The sequence below is a fragment of the Polypterus senegalus genome, chromosome 1 (assembly GCF_016835505.1).
Source record: "Polypterus senegalus isolate Bchr_013 chromosome 1, ASM1683550v1, whole genome shotgun sequence".
In the NCBI taxonomy this organism is placed as follows: Eukaryota; Metazoa; Chordata; class Cladistia; order Polypteriformes; family Polypteridae; genus Polypterus; species Polypterus senegalus.
Genome location: NC_053154.1, coordinates 260,056,100 through 260,083,516, shown reverse-complemented (window position 1 = coordinate 260,083,516; position 27,417 = coordinate 260,056,100). Strand labels below are relative to the sequence as shown.

General features: G+C 36.4%; 1 protein-coding gene across 4 annotated transcripts in view; it reads right to left on the bottom strand.

Annotated features, from left to right (window-relative positions):
* LOC120541319 (A disintegrin and metalloproteinase with thrombospondin motifs 3) overlaps positions 1–27,417 on the bottom strand; it is a 325,004-nt gene that overhangs the window by 3,382 nt on the left and 294,205 nt on the right. For all 4 annotated transcript variants that reach the window (XM_039772826.1, XM_039772833.1, XM_039772841.1 and 1 more), the window contains 7 exons: positions 20,363–20,486; positions 19,607–19,690; positions 19,281–19,444; positions 14,548–14,713; positions 10,219–10,351; positions 8,773–8,980; positions 3,669–3,798 (listed from right to left, as the gene is read on the bottom strand). In XM_039772826.1, coding sequence (XP_039628760.1) covers positions 3,669–3,798; positions 8,773–8,980; positions 10,219–10,351; positions 14,548–14,713; positions 19,281–19,444; positions 19,607–19,690; positions 20,363–20,486 — 1,009 coding nt within the window. The remainder of the gene's footprint in view (positions 1–3,668; positions 3,799–8,772; positions 8,981–10,218; positions 10,352–14,547; positions 14,714–19,280; positions 19,445–19,606; positions 19,691–20,362; positions 20,487–27,417) is intronic.

The following is a 27,417-nucleotide window of genomic DNA, read 5'->3' as shown; positions in this document are numbered from 1 at the left end:
TATGTATTAAATCTTTATTTCTGATTGTCTTTCTGTTAGTATTTCTTGGTAATATACTTTTTGATTATCACTTTTGACTTTAATTTAGAGTTTTGATGCCTATGATTTTTTCTACTAGATTTAACTTTTGCATGCACTTTTTCACTTTGTCTATCTCCCAGTCCTTTTTGGCTAGTTTTTATAGCACGGAAGCTTGTTTTTAAAAAAGAAGGTGGGTTTAGGGTAGGGAGTGCATATTGTGGTTTCCAGCTGAACTGCTAGGGGTTTTATCTGGCAGTTAGAGACATTTTTTACTACTACCTTTTTCAATCTAACAGAACACTGCTGACATAACTTTTGTGTTTTTTTGGACAAATGCTTCTACCTTTATTCTGTGTTGTAAACTTAATTATCTAGTATCTTTTAAGTCAGTCCTACTAGCTAATTGTTTATAAATGGCATCTGTTTGCATTAGAAAAAGTTGTTTTTAACTAATTTTTTATAACTTGATTATAAACAGGTACTTGGGGTTTGTTCTAATGCTATCTAAGAAGCAATGTATGACAGTTTGGAATCATCACTTATACAGTTAGGTGCATAAATATTTGGACAGAGACAACTTTTTTCTAATTTTTGGTTCTATACATTACCATAATGAATTTTAAATGAAACAACTCAGATGAAATTGAAGTACAGACTTTTATCTTTAATTCAGTGGGTTGAACAATAAGATTGCATAAAAATGTTAGGCAACTAAAGCATTTTTTTTAGCACAATCCCTTCATTTCAGGGGCTCAAAAGTAATTGGACAAAGTAAATAACTGGAAATAAAATGTTCATTTCTAATACTTAGTTGAAAACCCTTTGCTGTCAATGACAGCCTGAAGTATTGAACTCATGGACATCACCAGATGCTGGGTTTCCTCCTTTTTAATGCTCTGCCAGGCCTTTACTGCAGCGGCTTTCAGTTGCTGTTTGTTTGTGGGCCTTTCTGTCCGAAGTTTAGTCTTCAACAAGTGAAGTGCATGCTCAATTGGGTTAAGATCAGGTGACTGACTTGGCCATTCAAGAATTTTCCGCTTCTTTGCTTTAGTAAACTCCTGGGTTGCTTTGGCTGTATGTTTTGGGTCATTGTCCATTTGTACCATGAAACGCCGTACAATCAATTTGACTGCATTTAGCTGGATTTGAGCAGACAGTATGTCTCTGAACACCTCAGAATTCATTCGGCTGCTTCTGTCCTGTGTCACATCATCAATAAACACTAGTGTCCCAGTGCCACTGGCAGCCATGCACGCCCAAGCCATCACACTGCCTCCACCGTGTTTTACAGATGATGTAGTATGCTTTGGATAATGAGCTGTTCCACGCCTTCTCCATACTTTTTTCTTGCCATCATTCTGGTAGAGGTTGATCTTGGTTTCATCTGTCCAAAGAATGTTTTTCCAGAACTGTGCTGGCTTTTTTATATGTTCTTTAGCAAAGTCCAATCTTGCCATTCTATTCTTGAGGCTTTATGAGTGGCTTGCACCTTGCAGCGCACCCTCTGTATTTACTTTCATGCAGTCTTCTCTTTATGGTAGACTTGGATAATGATACGCCTACCCCCTGGAGAGTGTTGTTCACTTGGTTGGCTGTTGTGAAGGGGTTTCTCTTCATCATGGAAATGATTCTGCAATCATCCACCACTGTTGTCTTCCATGGACGTCCAGGTCTTTTTGCTAAGTTCACCAGTGCTTGCTTTCTTTCTCAGGATGTACCAAACTGTAGATTTTGCCACTTGTAATATTGTAGCAATTTCTCGGATGGGTTTTTTCTGTTTTCATAGCTTAAGGATGGCTTCTTTCACCTGCATGGAGAGCTCCTTTGAACGCTGGTTGTCTGTTCACAGCAAAATCTTCCACATGCAAGCACCACACTTCAAATCAACTCCAGGCCTTTTATCTGCTTAATTGATAATGACATAACAACGGACTTGCCCACACCTGCCCATGAAATAGCCTTTGAGGCAACTGTTCAATTACTTTTGAGCCCCTGAAATGCAGGGATTGTGTTAAAAAAATGCTTTAGTTGCCTAACATTTTTATGCAATCTTATTGTTCAACCCACTGAATTAAAGATAAAAGTCTGTACTTCAATTTCATCTGAGTTGTTTCATTTAAAATTCATTGTAGTAATGTACAGAACCAAAATTAGAAAAAAGTTGTCTCTGTCCAAATATTTATGGACCTAACTGTATAAACATACTGTACCTTTATCAATACCAACTAAATGATGATTTAATACTTTTTACTACTAGAGTCTCTTATTTTCTTGTCAATATTTGATAAAAAAGCATACAGTGATCCCTCGCTATATCATGCTTCGACTTTCGCGTCTTCACTCTATCTCGATTTTTTTCTCATACACGCTTACGTCACTACGCATGCGCTTTCTGAGAACTTTTATTTAAGCCCTACGATGGCTCCTAAACGTGCTGCTTTTTCTAAGCCTTCTGACAATAAAACTAAGCGCCGGAGGAAGATGCTTACTATCCAGGAGAAGGTGAAACTCTTGGATATGATTAAAGATGGCAATACCCTACAAAAGCCTCCTCACGCATATGAAAAGACAGTGCCAGCAACTGCCTATCAAGATGTTCTTCAGCCGCACACCCAGACACCCCCTGCCTACTCCTAGTACTTCTTCACTGAAGACAACAATGCACCTGCTGAAGATACTGTACCACCTCTGAAGACTCTCCTACTGAGGTCGTGCCTTCATAGGTTAGTGGTTGTGTGCAATTAAATGTACAGTACAATAATCTACTATATAAAAGCGTTCGGGATTGTCCTTCCGTCCCGTGAGTGCAAAGTGTAACGGTATTCCACTTATTACAGACTTACTATTGGTGGCTTGAGGTACGAAGCGACGCGATGTGAGCAGAGTTCTGGTGCTTTCATCATTCCCTTGCTTTTGTGCGTGATGCGCAGGAAAAATAGACCAAATTATGTCTCTGGAAATAATTAATGTTGATGGAGTACAAATGCCTCACCGCGTAGTAAATATCAGGGGAGATGGTGCTTGCTTATTCTCATCTATAGCTTATTAAGTGCATGAAACTCCGTCTTTAGCGGTACAGATTCAGGCTGACATTGTACGACTTTGGACAGGCACTTGAGGAGATAAAAAAACTTTTCGTTTTCGGGAGATGTTATGAATGGGCAGTTTGATGTTCTCATTCCCTACACTTACATGTCTAATGTACACATGGAGCGCACAAAAATTGAGAATAAAAGTTGGTCGCCTTAAAAGGTGAGTGCGCCTAGTAATATGATATTTGTAATGTCTAATATGTCTTATTTTCTCTTATTTTGTCTAATATATTGGGTAATACGAGTGTAATGGTGACTAAAGGGTGTTATTTCATGTCTAGAGGGCTCTAATAATGTTAAAAAACATATTTAGAAGGTTGTAAACAGGTTTTCTATACTCTAACTGTGAAAATATTCGATTTATAAATAAAGAATCCTACTTCGCGAAAATTCATTTATCAGGGTAGAGTCTGGAACGGATTAACCGTGATAAACGAGGATTCACTGTACTATGCAGAAATAAAGTCAACATGTCTTTTTGTTATTTGGAAAGCAAAAATCAAATATATTATTTTAGCAATGTCCAGAAAATACATTTTCTACATTGTTTTTTACCTGGACAAGGTATCATTTTACAGATAAGCACTGTTTCTGGCTTTTCGCCTTCACAAAAACCAATGCTGTTGTCAGTGGCTCTGCAGATAACTTGTCGTTGTTGAATTCCTTCCCCACAGCTCACAGAGCACTGCATGGAGAAAATTAAATTCTTATTAAAGGACAACATGCACAATGTGAAATTTCCAAAAATACAATTTAACATTTTGTCAAAATTAAAATATAAGTTTATACGTTTTCAGGAGTATTGAATGAAACTGAACTTTTGTTAAAAAAAAAAAAAGGCCGCGGCTGACTTCAAAGCAGTAAAAGGTGGAAGCTCAGTAGTGCGAAGGTCAGCAGCCAGATTAAGACACCGATCAGGCACAAGGAGCAGTAGGAGCAAATAAGATAGTAAAGTTTTATTTATTTGTTTATTTTAGATTAAACAGTCCTTAGCGGTCCAGAAGTAGAACAGTTAAGTGGGTGACAGCGTATTGGTTCATTAATATGGGGGAATACAAACAGTGCGAGTGAAGAGCTTATAAGTAAGAGGAGCACAAAGTTAGGAGAAGAGACAGAGAAAAGTAAAGTTAACCTCATAGAAGGCAAACAGCAGGCAGCTTAAGGGGAAAAGTTGTAATATATCTGTAGCAGATCTTAGTGTTACCATTTAAGTTAAGGAGCAGCTGAAAGAAGAAGAAATTTAATTTTAAGAAAAAAAAAAACGTTAAGGCATCTTAGTAATCCCAAGTCAAATTTTAATAATGAGGCCGGTGCAATGCAAGTCCTGTTGGATGTTGGACTTTTCGATGATGGATTTGGAAGAGCCAGTTGTCTATGAGGGCTACATCTGCAAGAGATGCCAGCTGATCCAGCACCTCGAGCTCAGGGTCGCTGGAACTGGAGGAGGAGTTGGCTGACCTGTGTTGTAATAGAGAATTGGCGGACTTGGCCCAGGTGTCCTTTAGAGAGAGTGTGTAAGGTGGCGGAGGAGATTCCAGACCAGACAGGTAGGAATAGGTGGGTCATGGTCAGAAGGCGTAAGGTAAAGGGTGCACACTGTCCGGGGCATCAACCCCAGAATTAGAAGTGTCTAACCGTTATCATGTCCTGGCGGAGCTGGACGGTGACTCTGATAATTCTGAGGTGGTAGGCAGGGTTGAGGAGCCCCAACGGGCCACCTCAAAACCAGTTCCCAAAAAGAGAGAGGTAGTGATAGTTGGGGACTCAATCATTAGGGGGATTGAAGCGCAGGTGTGCTCCAGAGAGAGAGAGTCTCGCACGGTGTGTTGCCTTCCGGGAGCACAGGTGGGAGACCTCCCTGGAAGGGTGGATAAGGCTCTTGGCCAGAGCGGGTGGATCCAGTTGTCATTGTCCACGTTGGAACAAATGACATACATAAGGGTAGTCTGTCAGTTCTGCGATCCAAATTCAAAGAGTTAGGTACCAAGCTGAGGAGCAGAACTGACAAGGTAGTCTTCTCCAAGTTCTGCCTGTGCCACGCCAGTCCAGGTAAGATTGAGGAGATTAGAAGGCTTAACGCGTGGCTCAAATCTTGGTGCAGGGTAGAAGGGTATAGGTTTATGGGGCATTGGGACTCCTTTTGGAACAGATGGGACCTGTTCCGCGTGACGGGTTACATCTGAACCGAGGGGCACCAATGTATTGGGGAGGCGTATGTGTAGGCTAGTCGAGGATTGTTTAAACTAGGGAATGGGGGCAGGGAGTTTAGGACAGGCCAGATTTAGATCTATACATGGAAGAACAAACAATGGTGTAGAAATAAAAATGCATAGTAATGTAAATTTTAAGCAAACACGTAAAGATAGAAGGATTAACACATTAAAAATAGCTTGCCTTAATGCTAGAAGTATCAAAAATAAGGTAAGTGAGTTGGAGTTGTATGTAGCAGAGCATAATTATGATATTATAGCAATAACGGAAACCTGGCTAAATAACAAAGATGGGGATGAGTGTAACATAGAGGGATACACATTTTTAGGAAGGATAGACAGAACAGAAAAGGAGGTGGGGTTGCTGTTTATGCCAAACAGGAATTAAATGTAAGTCATCTTCAGTTGGATGATGAGCCCCATCTTAGTGAGGACATGTGGCTTGCCTGGAAAATATTAGGGAAAAGGTCTCATTTTAGGAGTGTGTTATAGACCACCCAATTCAGACAGTAATTTCAACACACATCTTTTAGTAATATCAAAAGGCAAGTTTACAGGGGATATTATAGTCATGGGGACTTTAATTATCCAAATATTAACTGGGATAACCTTACAGATGGAGGAGCACAAGAGCAGGAGTTTTAGAAGTAATCAGCGACTGTTTTTAACACAGCATGTTAAAGCACCAACAAGGGGTGAAGCCTGTCTGGATTTAGTATTCTGTAATAATCAGGATAGAATTGAGGGTGTAGAGGTGATTGAACCACTAGGGTCAAGTGACCATAATGTAATACAATTCTCAGTATTTTGTAAGAGTACAGATGCAAAGACTAAAATTGTTAAGTTGAACTTTAGTAGGGCTAATTTTGAGCAGATGCGACAAAGTCTAAGTAGGATAGACTGGGATAAGCTTTTAAATGTGGAGACAGTCGAGGAGCAGTGGAACAGGTTTAAAATGTTTTACATGTAATGCAGGACAGATACATACCTAAATTTGGAAGTAATAGGAAACTAAAAAACTCCACGATGGATTAATAAAGATTTAAAAAGAAGTTGCAAAGGAAAAACTGCTGTATAAGGCATATAAGACTAATGACTGCAAAGAGAACCGTAGCGTATGAGAACATGAGGGCAACCATTAAGAAGGATATCAGAGAGGCTAAAAGACAGTTGGAGAGGAATATAGCAGATAAGGCAAAGAAGACCCCAAGAGATTCTTTCAGTATTTTAGTAGTAAAAGAACAGTTAAGGAGGAGGTCAAGTTCATCAGGAATAGTAAAGGGGAATTAAAAGATACAGACAATGAAATAGCAGATGCCCTAAACTTACATTTTTCTGAGGTGTTTACAAGTGAGCAAGTGGATAACCTGCCAGAGGTAAACACAACTACTAAGGAGGTACTGAGGGATTTGGAAATTGTAGAGGGAGAAGTGCTGCTCAGATTAAATAAGATGAAATCAAACAAATCACCAGGCCCAGATAATATTTATCCTCGTGTTCTTAAGGAGGCTAGTGAGTACATATATAAACCCTTGACACATATTTTTAGGAAGTCACTGTGCACTGGAGAGATTCCAAAGGACTGGAAAATGGCAAATATCATCCCATTATATAAAAAGGGTGACAGGGCAGATCCAAGCAACTATAGGCCAGTAAGCTTAACAAGCATCACAGGAAAATTAATGGAAGGAATTATTAAGGATAAGATTGAGCAACACATGACAAGGACAGGAGTTATTCTGAACAGTCAGCATGGGTTCAGAAGGGGGAGGTCGTGTTTTACTAACATGTTGGAATTCTATGAGGAGGCAACAAAAGGATACGATCAAAGTGGAGCTTATGATATTATTTATCTGGACTTTCAGAAAGCATTTGATAAGGTGCCACATGAGAGGTTGGGCATCAAGTTAAAAGAAGTGGGAGTTCAGGGTGATGTTTTTAGATGGGTGCAGAATTGGCTCAGACACAGGAAGCAGAGGGTGATGGTGCAGGAACCTCATCAGAACTGGCGATGTTAAGAGTGGTGTTCCACAGGGGTCAGTGCTAGGGCCCTGCTATTTTTAATATATATAAATGATTTAGATAGGAATATAAGTAACAAGCTGGTTAAGTTTGCAGATGATACCAAGATAGGTGGATTAGCAGATAATTTGGAATCCGTTATATCATTACAGAAGGACTTGGATAGCATACAGGCTTGGGCAGATTTGTGGCAGATGAAATTTAATGTCAGTAAATGTAAAGTATTACACATAGGAAGTAAAAATATTAGGTTTGAATACACAACGGGCGGTCGGAAAATCGAGAGTACACCTTATGAGAAGGATTTAGGAGTCATAGTGGACTCTAAGCTATCAACTTCCAAACAGTGTTCAGAAGCCATTAAGAAGGCTAACAGAATGTTAGGTTATATAGCACGATCTGTGGAGTACAAGTCCAAGGAGGTTATGCTCAACCTTTATAATGCACTGGTGAGGCCTCATCTTGAGTACTGTGTGCAGTTTTGGTCTCCAGGCTACAAAAAGGACATAGCAGCACTAGAAAAGGTCCAGAGAAGAGCGACTAGGCTGATTCCAGGTCTACAGGGGTTGAATTATGAGGAAAGATTAAAAGAGCTGAGCCTTTACAGTTTAAGCAAAAGAAGATTAAGAGGTGACATGATTGAAGTGTTTAAAATTATGAAGGGAATTAGTACAGTGGATCGAGACTTGTATTTTAAAATGAGTTCATCAAGAATACGGGACACAGTTGGAAACTTGTTAAGGGTAAATTTCACACAAACATTAGGAAGTTTTTCTTTACACAAAGAACGATAGACACTTGGAATAAGCTACCAAGTAGTGTGGTAGACAGTAAGACATTAGGGACTTTCAAAACTCGACTTGATGTTTTCTTGGAGGAAACAAGTGGATAGGACTGGCAAGCTTTGTTGGGCTGAATGGCCTGTTCTCGTCTAGAGTGTTCTAATGTTCTAAAAGGACTATTTAAGTAGGTACATTTTATAATCTTCGTTCTCTGACATTTGCATTTTTTAAGACAGTTTAAAATCTTAATAAAAATGTTATTTTGTTACTCTTGTGTTACAATTTAAGTCAAGAACAAAACTCAAGAATCACTGCTGAAAAGATTTATTTTTAACTAATAAATGACTTCTATGCAAAACCAAAGCAACATTAAATGCAGAAAACCTGTTTATTCAGAAAATAGTTATTACATATTTTAAGCTAAAAATCCATGTGTATATGTTTAGAAAGTTTGGGAATAAATTAAGAGAGCCTACAAACAAAAAAAAAAAAAAATCACACTATAATGTGTATTAAATATCAACATGAATTTCCATGTGCTAATCAATATATATCATGTCAAAACTCCATGGAGGCACATGAAAATTTCAATGTACAGTACTCTGCAGCCACAACAAAAATGACTATATAGACCTATAAACTGACCTGAGACCAAGCTCCTGTTCGCCACTGTGCTGGACATGGTGAGCGATTACATGGCCTGCGGCTCTCTGGCCTCTCCCCAGAGCAGTATTTGGTGTGAACTGTCCTGTTAGTGCCATTGTGAAGTGACTGAAGACACTGCACTACTCTGGATTGAAAGCCAAGTTTCCCACAATTTTTACTGCACTGGCCCCAGTCTTCTGATGACCACCTGCAAACACAATTATAGAATATTTAAATGGCTTTATTGATAATATAGTGGTTAGCACTGCTGCTTTACAGTTACCGAGCTATGGATAAATATCCTGGCCAGTGTACTTTTTTCTGTGCAATTTGCACATGCTCCCTGTGTCCAGGTGTGCTTTCTTCAAACACTCCCGTTTCTATCCATATTCGAAAGTTTGACTGATTGGCAAGTCTAAATTAATGCAGTATGACTCACTTTTAGGGTGTGAATTATTCTGTTCTGTAAAGAACAGACCCACCATTCATACTGGGCTTTCAGACCCCCCAATCCTCCCACCATGTATTATCATGTAAGAGAATAAACTTGTTTGGAAAAATAAGGAATGAGTGAATTGTTGATTTTCTGTAACCTTTATTTAAAAATATATGAATGCAAAATTATTTTCAAAAGCACTGTTTCTCTTTATCAGAAATACAGCACTAAATTTAACTGCCATATATCTATTCAAGTTTTAAGCCTTATTATACAAGTATAATGTACAAGTACAATTACAGTACAAGGTCCATAGCCTACTTAAGCAGTATTAAACGTAAGAGAAGAATAAACCTCACAGTGGGAATAATAATAATAATAATAATTCATTACATTTATAGAGTGCATTTCTAACTACTCAAAGCACTATCACACATGCCACAAACTCACAATCTCCTTACTGCAAGGCAGCAGCACTACCATTGTGCCACTGGGAGTGAACCACAAGTTCTAGGAGGATTTTTTTAACTTTAATAGCTAACACAGGTTGCTCCAATCAGTGAGGGAGAATATGAATTGTGTTATATTTGCCTGGCTAAAGAAGCTTGAATATGAAAAAAATAGGTACTAATCTCAGTTGGATGGGTATTTTCTATTTCAAAATATATTGGGAGGTGTGTTCTGGTTGACATGAAAGATAAATGTATAGGATGCAGTATTGATTGTACCCTGGACTGAACTAAGTCACATTGATTGCAAAATGATTTATAAAATCAATAAATTTTAAATGAACAAATGTTATACTTTAAACATCAATCTTTTCTTAAAACTTAGGCCATATACCAAATGACCCACACTGTAATAAACCTGAAGCAGTGAATAGTGAAATATATTAGCTTAGTGAATATTTTAGCTTCATATTAAAAGTTTGCCAGCAAGAACATACATAATCACATAATCCCATAATCATAATCCCTGGTAAATAAAGATAATTATCTCTTAAGTCTTACATAGGTTGGTTGCATTTGTTAGCATTGCAACGTCTTCTAATCGGTTTGGGTTTCTTATTAGTGTCACAGAAATTTCTGTGTACCATGCGCTGGTCACTTTTTCTTCGGCATCCATACTTAGTATATTGAATACCTGAATAAATTAAATAAAAGCAAGTTTTAACTTTACTTAAATAACAGTTATTGCTAGTAGTATTGATTTATGCAGTACTGAGCATACAGTATATTAAAACATAGAAAATGTCACTGGCTTTGTGAATCACAATAGTTCTAAATAATAAATTAATATTAATTTTGAAAGCAGTCTGAGTAGCTGGGTAGAGCATCAGACTGAGACCCATAATATATTGTTATCTCAATCTATGGCTTCGAAACCATTTGTATTTTCATCACTGTCAATTTCCAAAGAAGTAAGAATGTCATTCGATTATGATTTACGTGTATGTCAATAAACTTGACTTGTCATCATTCGTATGTTTATCTGAGAGAGCAATCAGATCCTGTTCTTTTCAGCCTCATAATATCATCAAAATAAAAATTAACAGTGTTAATTAAAGACAATCGTCTCTTAATTCTTGACTCTTCTCTAACACATTAATTCCTGTAACAGCTCATTTGCCACTTAATGTGAAATTAAGCTCTAGCATATGTAAATATGTGATTATAGAACTGATTTTCATTGCAACTGCTCTTAAAGAGTCTATACTTTTTATTATAAAACTCCTTTTTATCTTTAACAATTCAGAAGTTTTCTTACTTTTACTTCTTTTTAGTCATTCAGGTGTGCATTTGAGAGGGGGTTTGTTGTTGTCATATGAAATAGGCATTTACTTGTTTGAGCTTGATTCTGTGTTATTTCAGAATTCAATACTCGATTACATTTACTTATTTGGCTGACACCTTTATCCAAGGTGACCTACAACATTTGAGATACAATTGGTTACATTTCTTTTGTTCTTCCAGTTGGAGCAAGATAAGTGGAGTGATTTACTCGTGGTCCCACAATGATTGTGGTAATGATTATGAATATCAATATAAACATCTGAAATTGTTTTGCTACACAAATGTTTCTAATTCTTTTGAATCACAAATTGAGTTGATATCTTATTATGTTCTTGAGAAATTGAGGTTGAAAGGCACAAAGGTCCACTGAAAATGCCAATTTTTAATGAGGTTGTCTTAGCTTTTATTTTTTTCCCTGGCAGTTATACTGAATGTAGAAAATCTAACCTTTGATTAGGCTATATTCAAACTTAGACTATACCCAAATAATTTGCAAAAGTTTTGTAGAAATAATTGAAGTGGTTTTCATGTGATGTACTGACAGACAGACAGAAGTTCTATTCTATATTTTATATATACATACTTGGGTCTTCACTCTCTCGCTTCTTCGCCACTTTGCATCTCTGCCGCTCGTGCATGTGAATTTCACTTTCACCAAACAACAAATCTTTTAATTCTCATGGATAGGCCTCTTCATTGGGAAGAAACACTACTTTTCCGTGATGGCAACACGAATTAGAGGATCTACAAGTCTCTGATTTAATGTTTAAAGCTGAACAAAATCTACATACTTCTGTCATATCACCTAGGTCCATATATTTGATCTCTTTTCACTGTTCCTTTATTTCACTGAGTAATAATTTCTGTTTTTTAGCAGTAATGCGATCTTTACTATCAGTTTTTTGAGACTTTCTAATTTTAGTACTTTCATAATCTCTAACCTGCTCTGCATGTGTATTGCGCCAATGTTTTTGAATCTCTTTACGACGTTCTATTTTGTCTTTGTCTTTTATTTCCGACCCCGCTTGGAGCTGAGAGCACAGGAACTGTGTATGACAATAGCATTCATACAAATGAGAAGTGATTGGACTATGGGCGTGGTTGTAAATGTTTGAGAGGAGGGTGGGACTTGTCAAAATCTCTTGGCAAAAAGTCTTGTCTCATGGGATCTGAAATTATCTCTCGCGGGAGTTGAAATTATCTCCAAGAAAGTCTCATTCCAGGATTTCCTTTTATAATAGAGAGATATACACACACACACGCATATTATATATATATATACAGTGGTGTGAAAAACTATTTGCCCCCTTCCTGATTTCTTATTCTTTTGCATGTTTGTCACACAAAATGTTTCTGAACATCAAACACATTTAACCATTAGTCAAATATAACACAAGTAAAAGTTTTTAAATGATGGTTTTTATTATTTAGGGAGAAAAAAAATCCAAACCTACATGGCCCTGTGTGAAAAAGTAATTGCCCCTTGTTAAAAATAACCTAACTGTGGTGTATCACACCTGAGTTCAATTTCCGTAGCCACCCCCAGGCCTGATTACTGCTACACCTGTTTCAATCAAGAAATCACTTAAATAGGAGCTGCCTGACACAGAGAAGTAGACCAAAAGCACCTCAAAAGCTAGACATCATGCCAAGATCCAAAGAAATTCAGGAACAAATGAGAACAGAAATAATTGAGGTCTATCAGTCTGGTAAAGGTTAAAAAGCCATTTCTAAAGCTTTGGGACTCCAGCGAACCACAGTGAGAGCCATTATCCACAAATGGCAAAACATGGAACAGTGGTGAACCTTCCCAGGAGTGGCCGGCCGACCAAAATTACCGCAAGAGTGCAGAGACGACTCATCCGAGAGGTCACAAAAGACCCCAGGACAACGTCTAAAGAACTGCAGGTCTCACTTGCCTCAATTAAGGTCAGTGTTCACGACTCCACCATAAGAAAGAGACTGGGCAAAAACGGCCTGCATGGCAAATTTCCAAGATGCAAACCACTGTTAAGCAAAAAGAACATTAGGGCTCGTCTCAATTTTGCTAAGAAGCATCTCAATGATTGCCAAGACTTTTGGGAAAATACCTTGTGGACTGATGAGACAAAAGTTGAACTTTTTGGAAGGTAAATGTCATGTTACATCTGGCATAAAAGGAACACAGCATTTCAGAAAAAGAACATCATACCAACAGTAAAATATGGTGGTGGTAGTGTGATGGTCTGGGGTTGTTTTGCTGCTTCAGGACCTGGAAGTTTTGCTGTGATAGATGGAACCATGAATTCTACTGTCTACCAAAAAATCCTGAAGGAGAATGTCCGCCATCTGTTCGTCAACTCAAGCTGAAGCGATCTTGGGTGCTGCAACAGGACAATGACCCAAAACACACCAGCAAATCCACCTCTGAATGGCTGAAGAAAACCAAAATGAAGACTTTGGAGTGGCCTAGTCAAAGTCCTGACCTGAATCCAATTGAGATGCTATGGCATGACCTTAAAAAGGCGGTTCATGCTAGAAAACCCTCAAATAAAGCTGAATTACAACAATTCTGCAAAGATGAGTGGGCCAAAATTCCTCCAGAGTGCTGTAAAAGACTCATTGCAAGTTATCGCAAACGCTAAGTGTGGCCCAACCAGTTATTAGGTTCAGGGGGCAATTACTTTTTCACACAGGGCCATGTAGGTTTGGATTTTTTTTTCTCCCTAAATAATAAAAACCATCATTTAAAAACTGAATTTTGTGTTTACTTGTGTTATATTTGACTAATGGTTAAATGTGTTTGATGATCAGAAACATTTTGTGTGACAAACATGCAAAAGAATAAGAAATCAGGAAGGGGACAAATAGTTTTTCACACCACTGTATATATATATATATATATATATACATACACACATTTTGCAATTAGGTATGCCATCATATATATTTAGCTATAGCAATTTTTTGTTATTTTGTTATTTTTTTATACTGTTTGGGTGCAAAGGTTTGACTGTTAACCAGTAACAACATAATTTTGAGAATCCCAAAAATCTGATTCTAAGAGGGTAAAAATAACATTAAAACTATCATGTGCAAAAAATTTATTAAGCAAGAAGCTCATACTCTACCATTTTAAAAAATACTAAATACTAAAATGATCACGAATTATAAATATTATTCTAATTAATCAAACTGAATTTATTGAATATAGTGAAACCTAAAATACCTAGAGTAGAAAGTTCCTAAACAATAAAAAATGGCTAATGAGTAAAATATATAGTTACAAAATTCTGACATATCAATTTCTGGACAGTCAAGTCAACATTCATTAAATATGGATTAAGATAAGACTTGTTTGTTGAAACAGGAAGACATTAACACAATGGAAAAAATAAAAGTAAACATATGATTTTAAAAATGACATGCTGCTTTATTTTTGGTATTCATTCCTATTTCCAATTTGTTTTTTTGTCTTGTAACTTTTTTCTTTGCCATCTTCTGAAACATTTGGAGCTACATCATTGTTTTAAACAAGCAAAAAAAAGGCCATGAAACTGAACCTACCTCCTCCACATGGTTTGGAGCAATGAGACCAGCTCTTTAAGGCCCACTCATAAGTTTCCATTTCTTCAAGAAGAACATTATTATTTCCAATCACTGGAAGAAGATCTTCATGAATAATATACTTGTACAACAGGCTGCTTTTAGAATCATCATCTTGAGGTGAAACCTGGTGTGACATATGGTGCAGTAAACACACATCAAGTAAGCAACTTTCTACTAAATATTAACTGGAAATTAAGAACATTAGTTCACAAACTTGTCAGAGGACCTCTAAATATGTTGAGTTTATGATATTTTACTTAGTGAACTGTGTGACTGTGCAGTCGTTACTACTTCTGGATTATGGATTCAACATCTTAGGTTAGAATCTCATGTGCGATTGTATCCAAAGTGTGGATGTGTGCATGAGTAGGCAATGGAATGACACCATTCGAGGTAAGTTCCTTCCTTGTTTCTGATGCTGTTAAAATAGGTTCCAGTCCCCATAACCTTGGATAGGATTAAAGAGATTAAATCAGTGCTGACCTGGCTGGAAGTCTACTGCAACACCTAATCACACACATGTACTCTCCTACACCTGTATACAGTAGATTCAAAAAGTATTCAGACACCTTCAATTTTCTTACATTTTGCTTTGTTGCATGATCAGTTTGTGCTAAAATCACATAATTAATATGTTCCTCACATTACACTCAACAATACATTTGTAAAAAAATGTAAAATCTGGATTTTGCTTAGTCATTCTAGGGAATAGAGTGTTGCCTGATGTGATGAAAATGAATTTAAATAATATTAGCAGAAGGCCACAACATAGCAAAATGTGAAAAAAGTGAAGTAGTATGAATACTTTAATTGCATGGTATTCAGTGTATTCAGAAAGTACTGACAATCAATCTAACTGTATATATTTGAACAGTGGGATGAAAACTCTAGCCATTTAAAAAAAAAACAAAAAACATGCCAAAAATGTCCACATAGAAAAAAGATGCAGATTTTGAGATGCTTAACTCAAAAATAAAAAGAAAATTTCATTTTGTTCCTTGCAACTACCTTTTTTTACTTGTCTACTTGCATATATTTCTAGCTGCAATATCTTTTAAAAATAGTGCTTTTTTAGTGTGAAAAAAGAAAGCCAAAGGGTTTGTTTAAAGTATTTGTTCTAGCTTGTCTCAGTAATACATTTATGATGACACGAACAAAAATGAAAATGGGAATTTATTGTCCACAGAAGGTTTAAATAACTTAAGTACAAACTGATAAATAGCACAATACTATCTTGGGATATCACTTTGTTAAATCACTAAATTACGTTCACTGCTGACACCATATTGAAAAGGTAGACCTTGTCTCACAAAATATGTTTTCTAACACCTTTAAAACGAACTAAGGATAAATCTGATTTTATATACTGCTCAAAAAATGAAAGGAACACTTTTTATTAAGAGTATAGCATCAAGTCAATGAATCTTCCGGGATATCGATCTGGTCAGTTAAGTAGCAGAGGGAGTTTTAATCAGTTTCAGGTACTTTAGTGTTAATGAAATTAACAACAGGTGCACTAGAGGGACAACAATGAGACGACCCCAAAACAGGAATGGTTTAACAGGTGGAGGCCATCCATCCATTATCCAACCCGCTACTGACATTTTTCTCTCCTCATTTTTTATGACTGTTTTTTCACTAGTTTTACATTTGGCTACGGACAGTGTCACTACTGGACCCTACAGAGGTTGCACAGGTAGTCCAACTTCTCCAGGACGGCACATCAATACATGCCATTGCCAGAAGGTTTGCCATGTCTCCCAGCACAGTTTCAAGGGTATGGAGGAGATTCCAGGAGACAGGCAGTTACTTTAGGAGAGCTGGACAGGGCCATAGAAGGTCCTTAACCCATCAGCAGGACCGGAATCTGCTTCTTTGAGCAAGGAAGAACAGGATGAGCACTGTCAGAGCCCAAAAAATGACCTGGCCACTGGTGTGAATGTCTCCGACCAAACAATCAGAAACAGAAACATCCTCTAGTGGGCCCTGTGCTCACTGCCCAGCACCATGGAGCTTGATTGGCATTTGCCATAGAATACCAGAATTGGCAGGTCCACCACTGGCGACCTGTGGTTTTCACAGATGAGAGCAGGTTCACCCTGAGCATATGTGAGAGACGTGAAAGGGTCTGGAGAAGCCGTGGAGAACGTTATGTTGCCTGTAACATGATTCAGCATGAACGGTTTGGTGGTGGGTCAGTGATGGTCTGGGGAGGCATATCCATGGGGCTACGCACAGACCTCTGCAGGCTTGACTGCCATTAGGTATTGGGATGAAATCCTTGGATCCATTGTGAGACCCAATGATGGTGCAGTGGGTACTGGGTTCCTCCTGGTGTACCAAAATGCCCAGCCTCATGTGGCGAGAGTATGCAGGCAGTTCCTACAGGATGCAGGAATTGATACCATTGACTGGCCCCCATGGTCGCCTGACCTAAATCCAATAAAACATTTCTGGGACATTATGTTTTGGTCCATCCAATGCCACCAGGTTCCACCTCAGACTGTACAGTGATGCCCTGGTCCAGATCTGGGAGGAGATCCTCCAGGACACCATCCATCGTCTCATTAGGAGCATGCCCCGATATTGTCAGGCATGCATACAAGCACGTGGTGGCCATACAAACTACTGAGTACGATTTTGAGTTGCTGCAATGAAATTTCGGCAAAATGGACTACCCTACCGCATCATTTTTTCATTTTGATTTTTGGGGTGTCTTTGAATTCAGCCCTTTGTAGGTTCATAATTTTCATTTCCATCAAACGATGTGAAATCCTTTTGTGCCTAACACATTACTCAGTCCATATCAGTATAGATATCCCGCATGATTTTTTTTCACATTGAGATCTGATGAGTTTTGAAAGTGTTCTTTTAATTTTTTAAGCAGTTTATATTCTTTTATTGTTTTGTATAGAATATACTGTGATAATAGAGTAGTAGTCACACAGTGCTAGTTTTAGTGTAGGTTCAAAATTTCATTCATCTGAACTAATTTGTAAGATTCTTTCTCAGTGCTGTAGATACCGTTAGGTAGAATTCTCTAAAAACTGCTATATTCATTATTAATAAGTAGGCAGTGTTGTAGACCTGGCTGTTTAAGTATAGGTTTTGTATTGGCAATTTTATTACAAAAATAACTTGACCAATATAATACAAATTGCCAGAAGCAACAATAGAAGAAAAAAACGGTGGTGGAATTTTTCCATGATTACATATGCATTATATACATTACGTGCAAATTAAAAAGAGTTATAGTCATCTAAAAACATAGAAAAAGTGTTAGTATTATATGATATTTGTTGCAATAATTTGTTATAGGTAAAACTGCATTTAGCTACATTTAATTATGATAATGATGGTGGAAATAAAAAAATATATAAAATTAAATGTATTACCAGGAACACGACAGAGACGTAGCAGCTTATTGTTCCCATTACATCTTTATATTTATATGGCATGTTCAATGTTTACATGTTATTGTTGAACTGATGATGTATAAATTATAATAAAATTCATAATAGTTAATGAGAGAATCTGTATTAAATTGAATACAGTTTTTAATATTGTGTACACCAGGGGTCTCCAACTCCAGTCCTGGAGAGCTACTGTGGCTGCAAGTTTTCATTCTAACTCTTTTCTCAATTAGTGACCAGTTTTTCCTTCTAATTAACTATTTCCCTTTATTTTAACTGACTTTTCCTGAGACTCTGACCGCTGAATTGATTCTTTTTCCTAAATGGCACATAAACATAAATTTGATGTGAAGTGAGCCAACAGATGACCAACTAAGTTGGGGCCTCAAACTCCAGCCTTCATTTAGTTTCTTAACTTGAAGCCAATTCTCGTTGATTCCATGGTGCTCATTCTGCCATGGCAGACATTTCCAAAACTGTAGATTTTCTTTTTTAAGAGTGCTGTTAAAATGTTTTGTGGACCTGAGCAGATCAACATTACTGAGGCCTTCACCTTTTTTTATTTTCAGTTATTCTGTGATGGGCGCAGGTTATTGTTTATGTGTTGGTTCATTTTGTGTCTTTATATTGTTGGGTTGCCAATTAAGGAAAAAAAGAAATAATTAAGGGGCCTGAATCTTAAGTTGTGCCTCAATTAAAATTAAGGCAAAGAGTTAATTAGTAGCAAAATCTGGTCATTTAATGAATGGTTAGAATGGAAACCTGCAGCTACAGTAGCTCTCCAGGACTGGAGTTGGACACCCCTGGTGTACATATTTATATTTCCATGATACAAAAAATTTGGATGGTTGTTTAAATAAAATACTACTTCTGGTAGTGATCCGGAAGTAATTTTTCTCAAATTTCATATCTGTTTGTTTTTTTTTAATATATCTATACAAAATATGAATCATCTATCTGTAATTACAACCATAGTTTACTTGAAAATTTGTGAACGTATTCAGTTAAAGTACCAGTTCCAGTTGTTGGAAGTGGCCCAAAGGTTGATTTTCCTGTACTTTCTCTAAACTATGTAAACACGAATGTAAAAAAGCAAGCTGATTAGTTTAATATTGTTAATATACAGTATTTAAACTTGATTGGCTGAAATAACCTATAGATGAAAACAATGGAAATGTTCAAACGAAGACTGTTTTTTTAGATTTGAATCTCTCTATAATTGTCAATTTTAACAATTTTTCTTGCCCTCCAAAATTAGTATTTAAATATATGTCTTACCAAAACAATAATGCTTTCATGCAGTGGGCCTATTGTCTTCAAACTTTCTTTTCCATTTTCAATTATGTATTCCCACTCCAAACCACCTTCAATGAAAGTTTTTGACTTTGGTTCATCACTTTTTGCATTTAACATGAAATTACCAGAGGCTTGATTCTTAATGGCTATAAAGATAAAAGCAAGACCATGTTACATTTTTTGATAACTGCAAGGTACAATAAAATTGTAAATAAACTAAAACCAAAATATCTAAAATTGTATTTTGAAGCTTCCCTGTAATCAGCAAACATTCTACAGTTTTTTTAAGAAGTGAGATGTTTTTTTACCGATTACATGAGGCGATGGTTCAGTTTCTTCTATAAGGATATGCCTAGCTCCAGCTGGGATATCAAACATTTTCAGCATGCCAGCTATGTGAAAAAAAAAAGATTAAATGATAATTCTTAATTAATAATATCATGTTTATATGATTAATGTTATAATTAGTCTAAAGGAATTTCCAAGTTGTTGTAGTAGTGAATCTTAAAACATGGAAAAATACACAATTGTTACAAGAATAGGAATGAAATGTAGAGGTAACATTTTACAGTAATCAATGTACCACAAATTCAAATAACCATCATTTAATGTATTGTATTTCTTAAGATAAGAAGTATTTACTATAGTTAATACTATCCCAGACTTTTTCTGAATAAAGACTTGGACATATACTGTGTACAGGCCAGTTTGTTATCTTGAAGAAAATGTCAAATAAACAATTATCAAATTGCTGTACTTAATTTTTGTTTCCTAAATGGTTTTAACTCTGGTTTTATAAAATTAAAACTAAACATTCTACTAAATAAACTTTTAAATCAGCATATTTCACAATTATTTTATATTATTTAAAATTCCTTAAACCACACGCTATATTGTGCATATTATAACAAATAAATAATGCTCAGATAAGTTATGTAAAAGAAATGTGTCTGTATGTTTGAACTGGAATAATGTTGTACTTGAAAAATCTAAAGTAAGATTATATCTTATATAGATGAAAACAAGAATATTTATAATATGATATATTTCTCAAGTTTACTAACCAGGTCTCTTTGGGGATTTTGCAAATGTCCCTTTTACTGTCCTGCAGTGTGAGTTATCTCCACCACACACTCCACATTTATCTTCTTGTTTGTATGATCCAATCTCTTTATCACAACCCACATGCTATAAAACAAAATACAAGCAAGAAATGATGTATAAAATATGACTTATAAAAACTAATCTCTGCAGTATTTCAGAGAAGATGTATATTCCAAGTATTTGTTCAAATATTAATTAAATCTTTATTGCCACAGGTTTTATGTTAAATGAACAGTGCAAAAAACTGGTAAGCAACTTTGGCTGGTGACATACAGTTTGAAAAAACATGGATAACTATCAAAACAAAGCTCAAAAATAATACCAGGTGAATAGGGAAAGTTGAAAGAATGAAGCTCAGTGCCCACAAATTCATGTTTTTTGCCATACTCTTTATACTCATGAACTCTTATCCTACATTAATTGAATTCAGAATGAAGGAAATGTAACCCTTCAAAAATACAGATAAATATCAAATATTTTATTTCAGTAATTTCATTGGTACGTTCAGACTGATTTATAACAATGCATGTGTACTTTTGCAACACCATCTAAAATTCTTGCAAGGTTTACAATGTAGAATTGCAATGCTCATTGCTATTTGCAATTGCCATTGAGCCATTGGCTGTTCACTTTCGAAATGCATCATAAATAAAAGGTATTTTCAGAGAAGGACATCAAAAGAAAATAAACCTATTTGCAGATGATATATGGTGCTGTATAGATCAGACCCACCAAATTATGTGCCCTAACTGCACTAACAGAATTTCAAATGATATCTGGATTCAAAACTAATCTGAACAGAAGTCTACTTTTTCCAGTGAATTCTCTAGCAAACAAAATTAGATTAGACACCTTCCATTTTATCATTGCAGATCAGTTTAAATACCTAGGGGTAAACATCACAAGTAAATATAAAGATCTTTTTCAACAAAATTGTGCTGTCTGCATGCAAAAACTTAAACAAGACATGCATAAATGGCCTACCCTCCATCTTACTTTAGCAGGGAAATTTAACAATATCAAGATGAATATCCTCCCTAAGCTATTTCAAATCATCCCTGTATACATTAACAAATCATTTTTTTTTAAATTAGATTCAATCATGAATTAATTTATTTGGAATTCGAAATTTCCATGCATCCAAAAGGCCATCCTTCAATGACCTAAATCAGAAAGTGACATGGCTCTACCTAATTTTCAATTTTATTACTTCGTGGCAAATATGTAAGCTATAAAAACCTGGACATTGACACCAATAGATGAACACACACTAGCTTGGTCTGCAATAGAAATGAAATCCTGCAGTACTTCTTTATATTTTTTGCTTTGTATACCAGTAAACTCAATGTATCATCGATATACTGACAACCCCATTGTCCTTCATTCACCCAGAATATGGAACCAATGTGGGAAGCACTTCAAGTTAAAGAATTTAATCTTTTTCACCTTTTTCCACCCTCTCAAACTTACACAGTTTTTAATGTTTGGAAAACATATGGGATTAAATCATTTAGAGATTTGTATATAAATAATGTCTTTGCATCCTATGAACAACCACACTCCAAACTTAGCTTCTCATCAACAGAATTGTTCCCACTATCTCCAAATTAGAAAATCTGCCTAAGTTTCTTCACATCCCACCTATTTCTATTCCAGAAGATATATTGATCAAACTTGGGGTGTCAGACAGCATTTCTATAATATATAAAAACATTTTAAAGTCTCTTCCTTTTAAAGATTCCAGAATACAGTGGGAAAAGGATCTCTTACTCAACATTTCAGAAACGGAGTGGAAGGCAACCTTGCACAGAATTCACTCTAGCTCCATATGTCCAAAGAATTCAATTATTCAACTTAAAATCTATTATTGAGTATATCTATCTTGTTTAAAATTCTTAAAAATGTTGCCAGGGTAAGATCCAAACTGTGAACATTGCAATCGACCTCGAGCCTCACTTGGCCATATGTTTTGAGCATGTACCAAACATCATTCTGAACAAAAACTTTCAGACAACCTTGGTGCCATAATCACTCCTAATCCAATAATAACTGTGTTTGGTGTACTCCCAGATGGGCCTAAAGTGGAGAAAGACAAGCAAACTGTAATTGCCTTTCTGCACTGTTAGCACGTAGACTTATCTTGCACAAGTTGAAGAATCCTAGCCCACCTCTTTTAAGTCAGTGGGTAACCGATGTTATATACTATTTGAAATTAGAAAAAATCTAATTCTCACTTAGAGAATCTGTTCAAAACTTTTTTAAAACCTGGCAGGATCTAATTAATAACATTTATACTGGGGAGAAGAACTTCTTTCCCTCTTTACTGCTCTCTAAGTTTTGGCTGTTGACCTTCATCTTTTTCTCATAGGTGGGGATTGAACTGAATTAAGTTTTGTTAAGTTTGACTTGATTGTATGGAATGCTACATGCTTTTAATAAATTCAATTCAGAAAAATAAATTAAAATAAAAAAAAAATTGCAATGCTGGAATAAATAGTGGAAAAACAATATGAAAGGTTTAGGTCTGGATGAGGTGACCTTTCCAAATGCATTATTAAAGGAAGTGTTTGTTGGAAAGTGAGACATTTTATTAGGAAGATTTAGTAAATTAAAAGCACTGCACATTGTACTTTCTGTATAAATTCATTATTTAAAATAAAAGGATCAGACTCATTTAGCTGATTATAATATCAGTAAGATGATATATAGGTAGAATCCCTTTGCAACAAATTTCATGGGACCATAAAAATATTTTATTATAACAGAAATTTCATTATAACGAATATAATGAAATGACTTTATGCTGTAGATATGGCTCTTACATACAAAGGACGGTGCATGAGCACAAAACATTAAAATGTATGTGTTACTTACATAAAAGCCAGATCTAATGTTATTTACCAATTTACCTTGAGTTATTTACTTACATGACGAGGGTTCTACATCGGATCAAGAATGCACTTTTGCCATCACTGTACTTTGTATATGTAAATGGGAAGCTCTTCACTCGTGACTTTACGCTGTAGATATGGTTCTTACATACAAAGGGCAGTGCATGTGCCCAAAACATTAACATTTATATTACAAAAAATGAATTTTGTTAAAATTACTAAAATACTAATTAAAGCTGTTTTTTACATAATTAAATGGCAGGTTTATTTTAACCAATTTGGACTAATTTGAAACTAAGGCTGGCTAAGACCCTCCCATTCCAAAAAAAATTATCACTCAAATCAATACTAAACTGATGTGCTTTGTTTTTTTCATTTTGTGGGATTTTTTTTGCCTCTGTGAATTAGCCTCATCGTACTTACTCTGAAGTCTTTAGTTCCCTAAGGAAGACAATATAGCTCTCACAGTGAGTGTTTGTGTTAATGTAGCTGGTGTTTTATCAATAACACTATGGTATGAAAACTCTTACCACTTAATTCTGATTAAGATAAAGCTTAATGAAGACTAAACAGAAAAAACATAATAAAAAGTTATAAATTCAAGTCTTATTATATCCCTCTTTTTGGGCCAATAGAGACCAGGGACCTCATGTATAATGCCGTGCGTAGAACTCACACTATAACATGGCGTAAGCACAAAAGCGGGAATGTGTGTATGCACTGAAAAATCCAGATGCAGGACTCTGTGCGTACGCAAACTTCCGTGTTCTTCTGCTACATAAATCCCGATCAGCGTGAAGAGTAATGCTCGTGCATGCGCCTGCTGTCCCAACCCATTCCTCCCAGAATTACGCCTCTTTGAATATGCAAATCAGTATAAATAGGCCTTAAGCTCAGCCTTCTGTGAAAAGACAATGGGAAAAGCACAGGGGAAAATATAAGAATTTCAGCAAATACCAAGTGGAGGCAAGGAAAAACGTACTATTTGTTGGTTTAAACTGTGGTATAATCAACAAAAGGAAGTTGATCGAGTGACAGAGTGTCGGAGAAACTCGAAAGCTCAAGTTCACAAAGTCGCACATTGCCCAAAATAAAAAAGAAGTTGTCAGATATCAAAGTGCTGTGAAAAAGCGAGTCGTAGCCCACCGTCTGAGTGTCATATGAAAGCTTATTAGGGTACACAGAAAAAATAATAGGCACACAGTGGGAAAAAAGCACGAAATGTCAACTTTAATCTCGAAATTTCCACTGTAATCACGCAGTTTATTTTGTCATTAAAGTAGAACATCATAAACTTCATCTTAAAATCGTTTAATTTACTAGTTTCTCAAATCCCATCGTAACTAAAGAAGCATGTTAAATGCTTTGTTTTGTATTTGTTTTTCTATGTGCTCTATGTGTGTGAATCACAGGACACAGAATCCATTACATTCGTAATATTACAGCTGTCTGAATAATTAAAATACTGAGATGTATACGTGATATCTTTTTCATGATGATAGGAATGAAAGCATGTTATTAAACATGGGAACAAGGTGGTGCAGTGATTGTGCGCGACCTTCGATGAAATTATTGCAGCAGTACTGTCTCTTTCAAACGTATTAACCTCTAATTCCTGTCCTTACTTTTCTTTCTCCAAATACCCAATCGCCACACAATCAGCTCTTAAGACGTTAAGCCATCTGTAAGCTTACGACGACGATTCTTCAAAACTTTTAAGGAACACTGAAATATCTTCGTAGTACGTGTTTAATTATTCTATTCATCTATCCTTCCAGTGTTGCGGCAGCCCAGCAAGAATACAACACGAGGTAGGATCAATCCGTGAACTAGCTAGCGCTGCGGCACTGTGTACTCACATGTTCAATTATTAACAATACAGATTATTTAAACAAAGTTAAAGTTTTATCTGTATAATATAATCAACATATTTTGCTGCATTTGATCTTAAAAATGATATTGTCATCATATGTAAATACGCGCTTTATTAAGTGGTGCAGGTCGTGCAATATTATAACTGTAGTGCAAGTTTACAGTGAGGTGATTGTACTTATAAGTACAAATAGTTCTACAAGGAGTACTTGATGGACTGATTGACTGTGTTTAAAGTTCTGAAACTATTTCTGAACCGCGAGGTCCGTACGGGAAAGTTTCTGAAGCGTGTTCAATGTTGCAATATTAGTCTGCATTCAAAGTACAGCATTCAGACATTTTTGAATTGTCATTACTTTGATGACCTGAAGCAGTCCATGTTTCTGATTTTGTGCAGTTCAATATTGCGCCTATTGATCTTAGTGCAGCACACTTTTTTGGGCATACTATGACAGTTGTGAAACATGACCCGGACACAGACACGCAGACACATTTATTATAGTGCTCCATATTTACAATAAAGTGCCACAGTCCCCAAAAGTCCCCAAAGTCCTGGCCAACACACACAATGCCTTCACTTCTTCAGGCCACCTCTTGATCTCTTCCCAGATCTCGTCCTGCTTCCACCTGACTCACATCATTGTCTGAAGAGAGGCGGCCCCTTTTATATGCACCTGGATGTGCTCCAGGTGCTTCCCGGCAATCTTCCACCGACACTCCCCAGTGTGGCGGAAGTGCCGGTTGCGTACCCGGAAGCACTCCGGGTGTCCCTGCACGTCTTCCCCCAGCACTTCGGTTGTGGCGGAAGTGCTGAGGTCCAGTGCTCCCAAGGCATTGGAGTGCACCCTGGAGGTGACCACAGGCCCCTACAGGGTCAAGCTTCAAAGCTCTGTACCCGTGGTCCCTATAGCAACCAGGGTGGTTGCCCCCACGTCTGAGGTGGGCATACACCCTCTGCTGGTCCTCCAAGGCGTCCTGGCTGGGTTGCCCAAAGGCATCTGCCACACAGTGTACAGCCCAACAAGTCCAAATACCATCATCTACAATTTAATGAACCGATGGTCTGTTCTATTACCAACTGTGTGCAGGAGTGCCTTTCATTATATCTCACCTCTTCTGCCCATTACTGTTTTGTTGCATCCAGGGATTCTTCCTTTCTTGTATTTTTTAACTGTTTCATTATTTTTATTGTTTTTAAATGATCATTGCTCATATTTTTATGTATTTTCTGTTATGTTTGTAATTGCCTTGGATTGTCATTTTGAACATTTTTGTTATTTCCTATTTTTGTAAATATATTTTCAATTTACAAAGATTGCTATTTGCAACTGTCTTTACAAATTGGAGTATTTATTATGTCTTGTAGAGCATTCTGTATATTTTGGGGCTCAAAGGTTTTTTGAGCTTTTAAGGCCAGTTTCCATTTTGGGGCCTGCTCAGGGTGTAGCATGCAGATAGATTTCTGGGGCAAGCTGGTCTGAAGTAAGTGTTTTCCAGATTGGTTTGTGATGATGCTGGCCTCCCCTTTGTGGAGCTTATTGGTGGTCTCACTTCATTTGCCATGTTTGCAACTCCATATCATAACAATTTTCACCTGAAGGAAAGACTATATAAGTTGTTTGGAATGTACTAAACTTAAATAATATCCGTTCAATTAGGCTTACTTACCTAGCAGCCAATCATTACACTACTGTCTGATAAAATAAAGGAATCTTGAGTTGAGACGTGCAACAACATTAATTAAATGAAAATACTTTTTGTTATCATAAGCAAATGAATTCTGTGATGGTGACTTTATTGCAACATATTGCAGTCAACTGCACTGATTACATTCAGAATATCACCAATCAGTGCATATTACCTTTTAATCTTGGCTTTTTTATCCTAACGGTAACGATATTGCATGTTTCTGGATAGCATCATAAGTATACCATCCCATACAGATGGCATGAGATGGCTCAGGAATAACAATGAGATTTTTGATCAGTTAGTCAGTTAAAACCCGTAAGGGAACAGGAATTGTATGATTTCTGTGTGAAAGTATCTGTAATGTAGGCTCCAATTCAGGACACAACTGTAACAGGACAAGTTTAAGAAGTCTAAATTGGCTTATAAGCCAGTCATCATCATAAGGCAAAAAATTATCATGATTCTTGAAATCAATATCCTCCAAAAGAGCTAACGCTGTGCATGTGCAATCAATCTGGCCACTAATGGAAAAAATGGTTTAGTGCTATACTAAAACTACACTT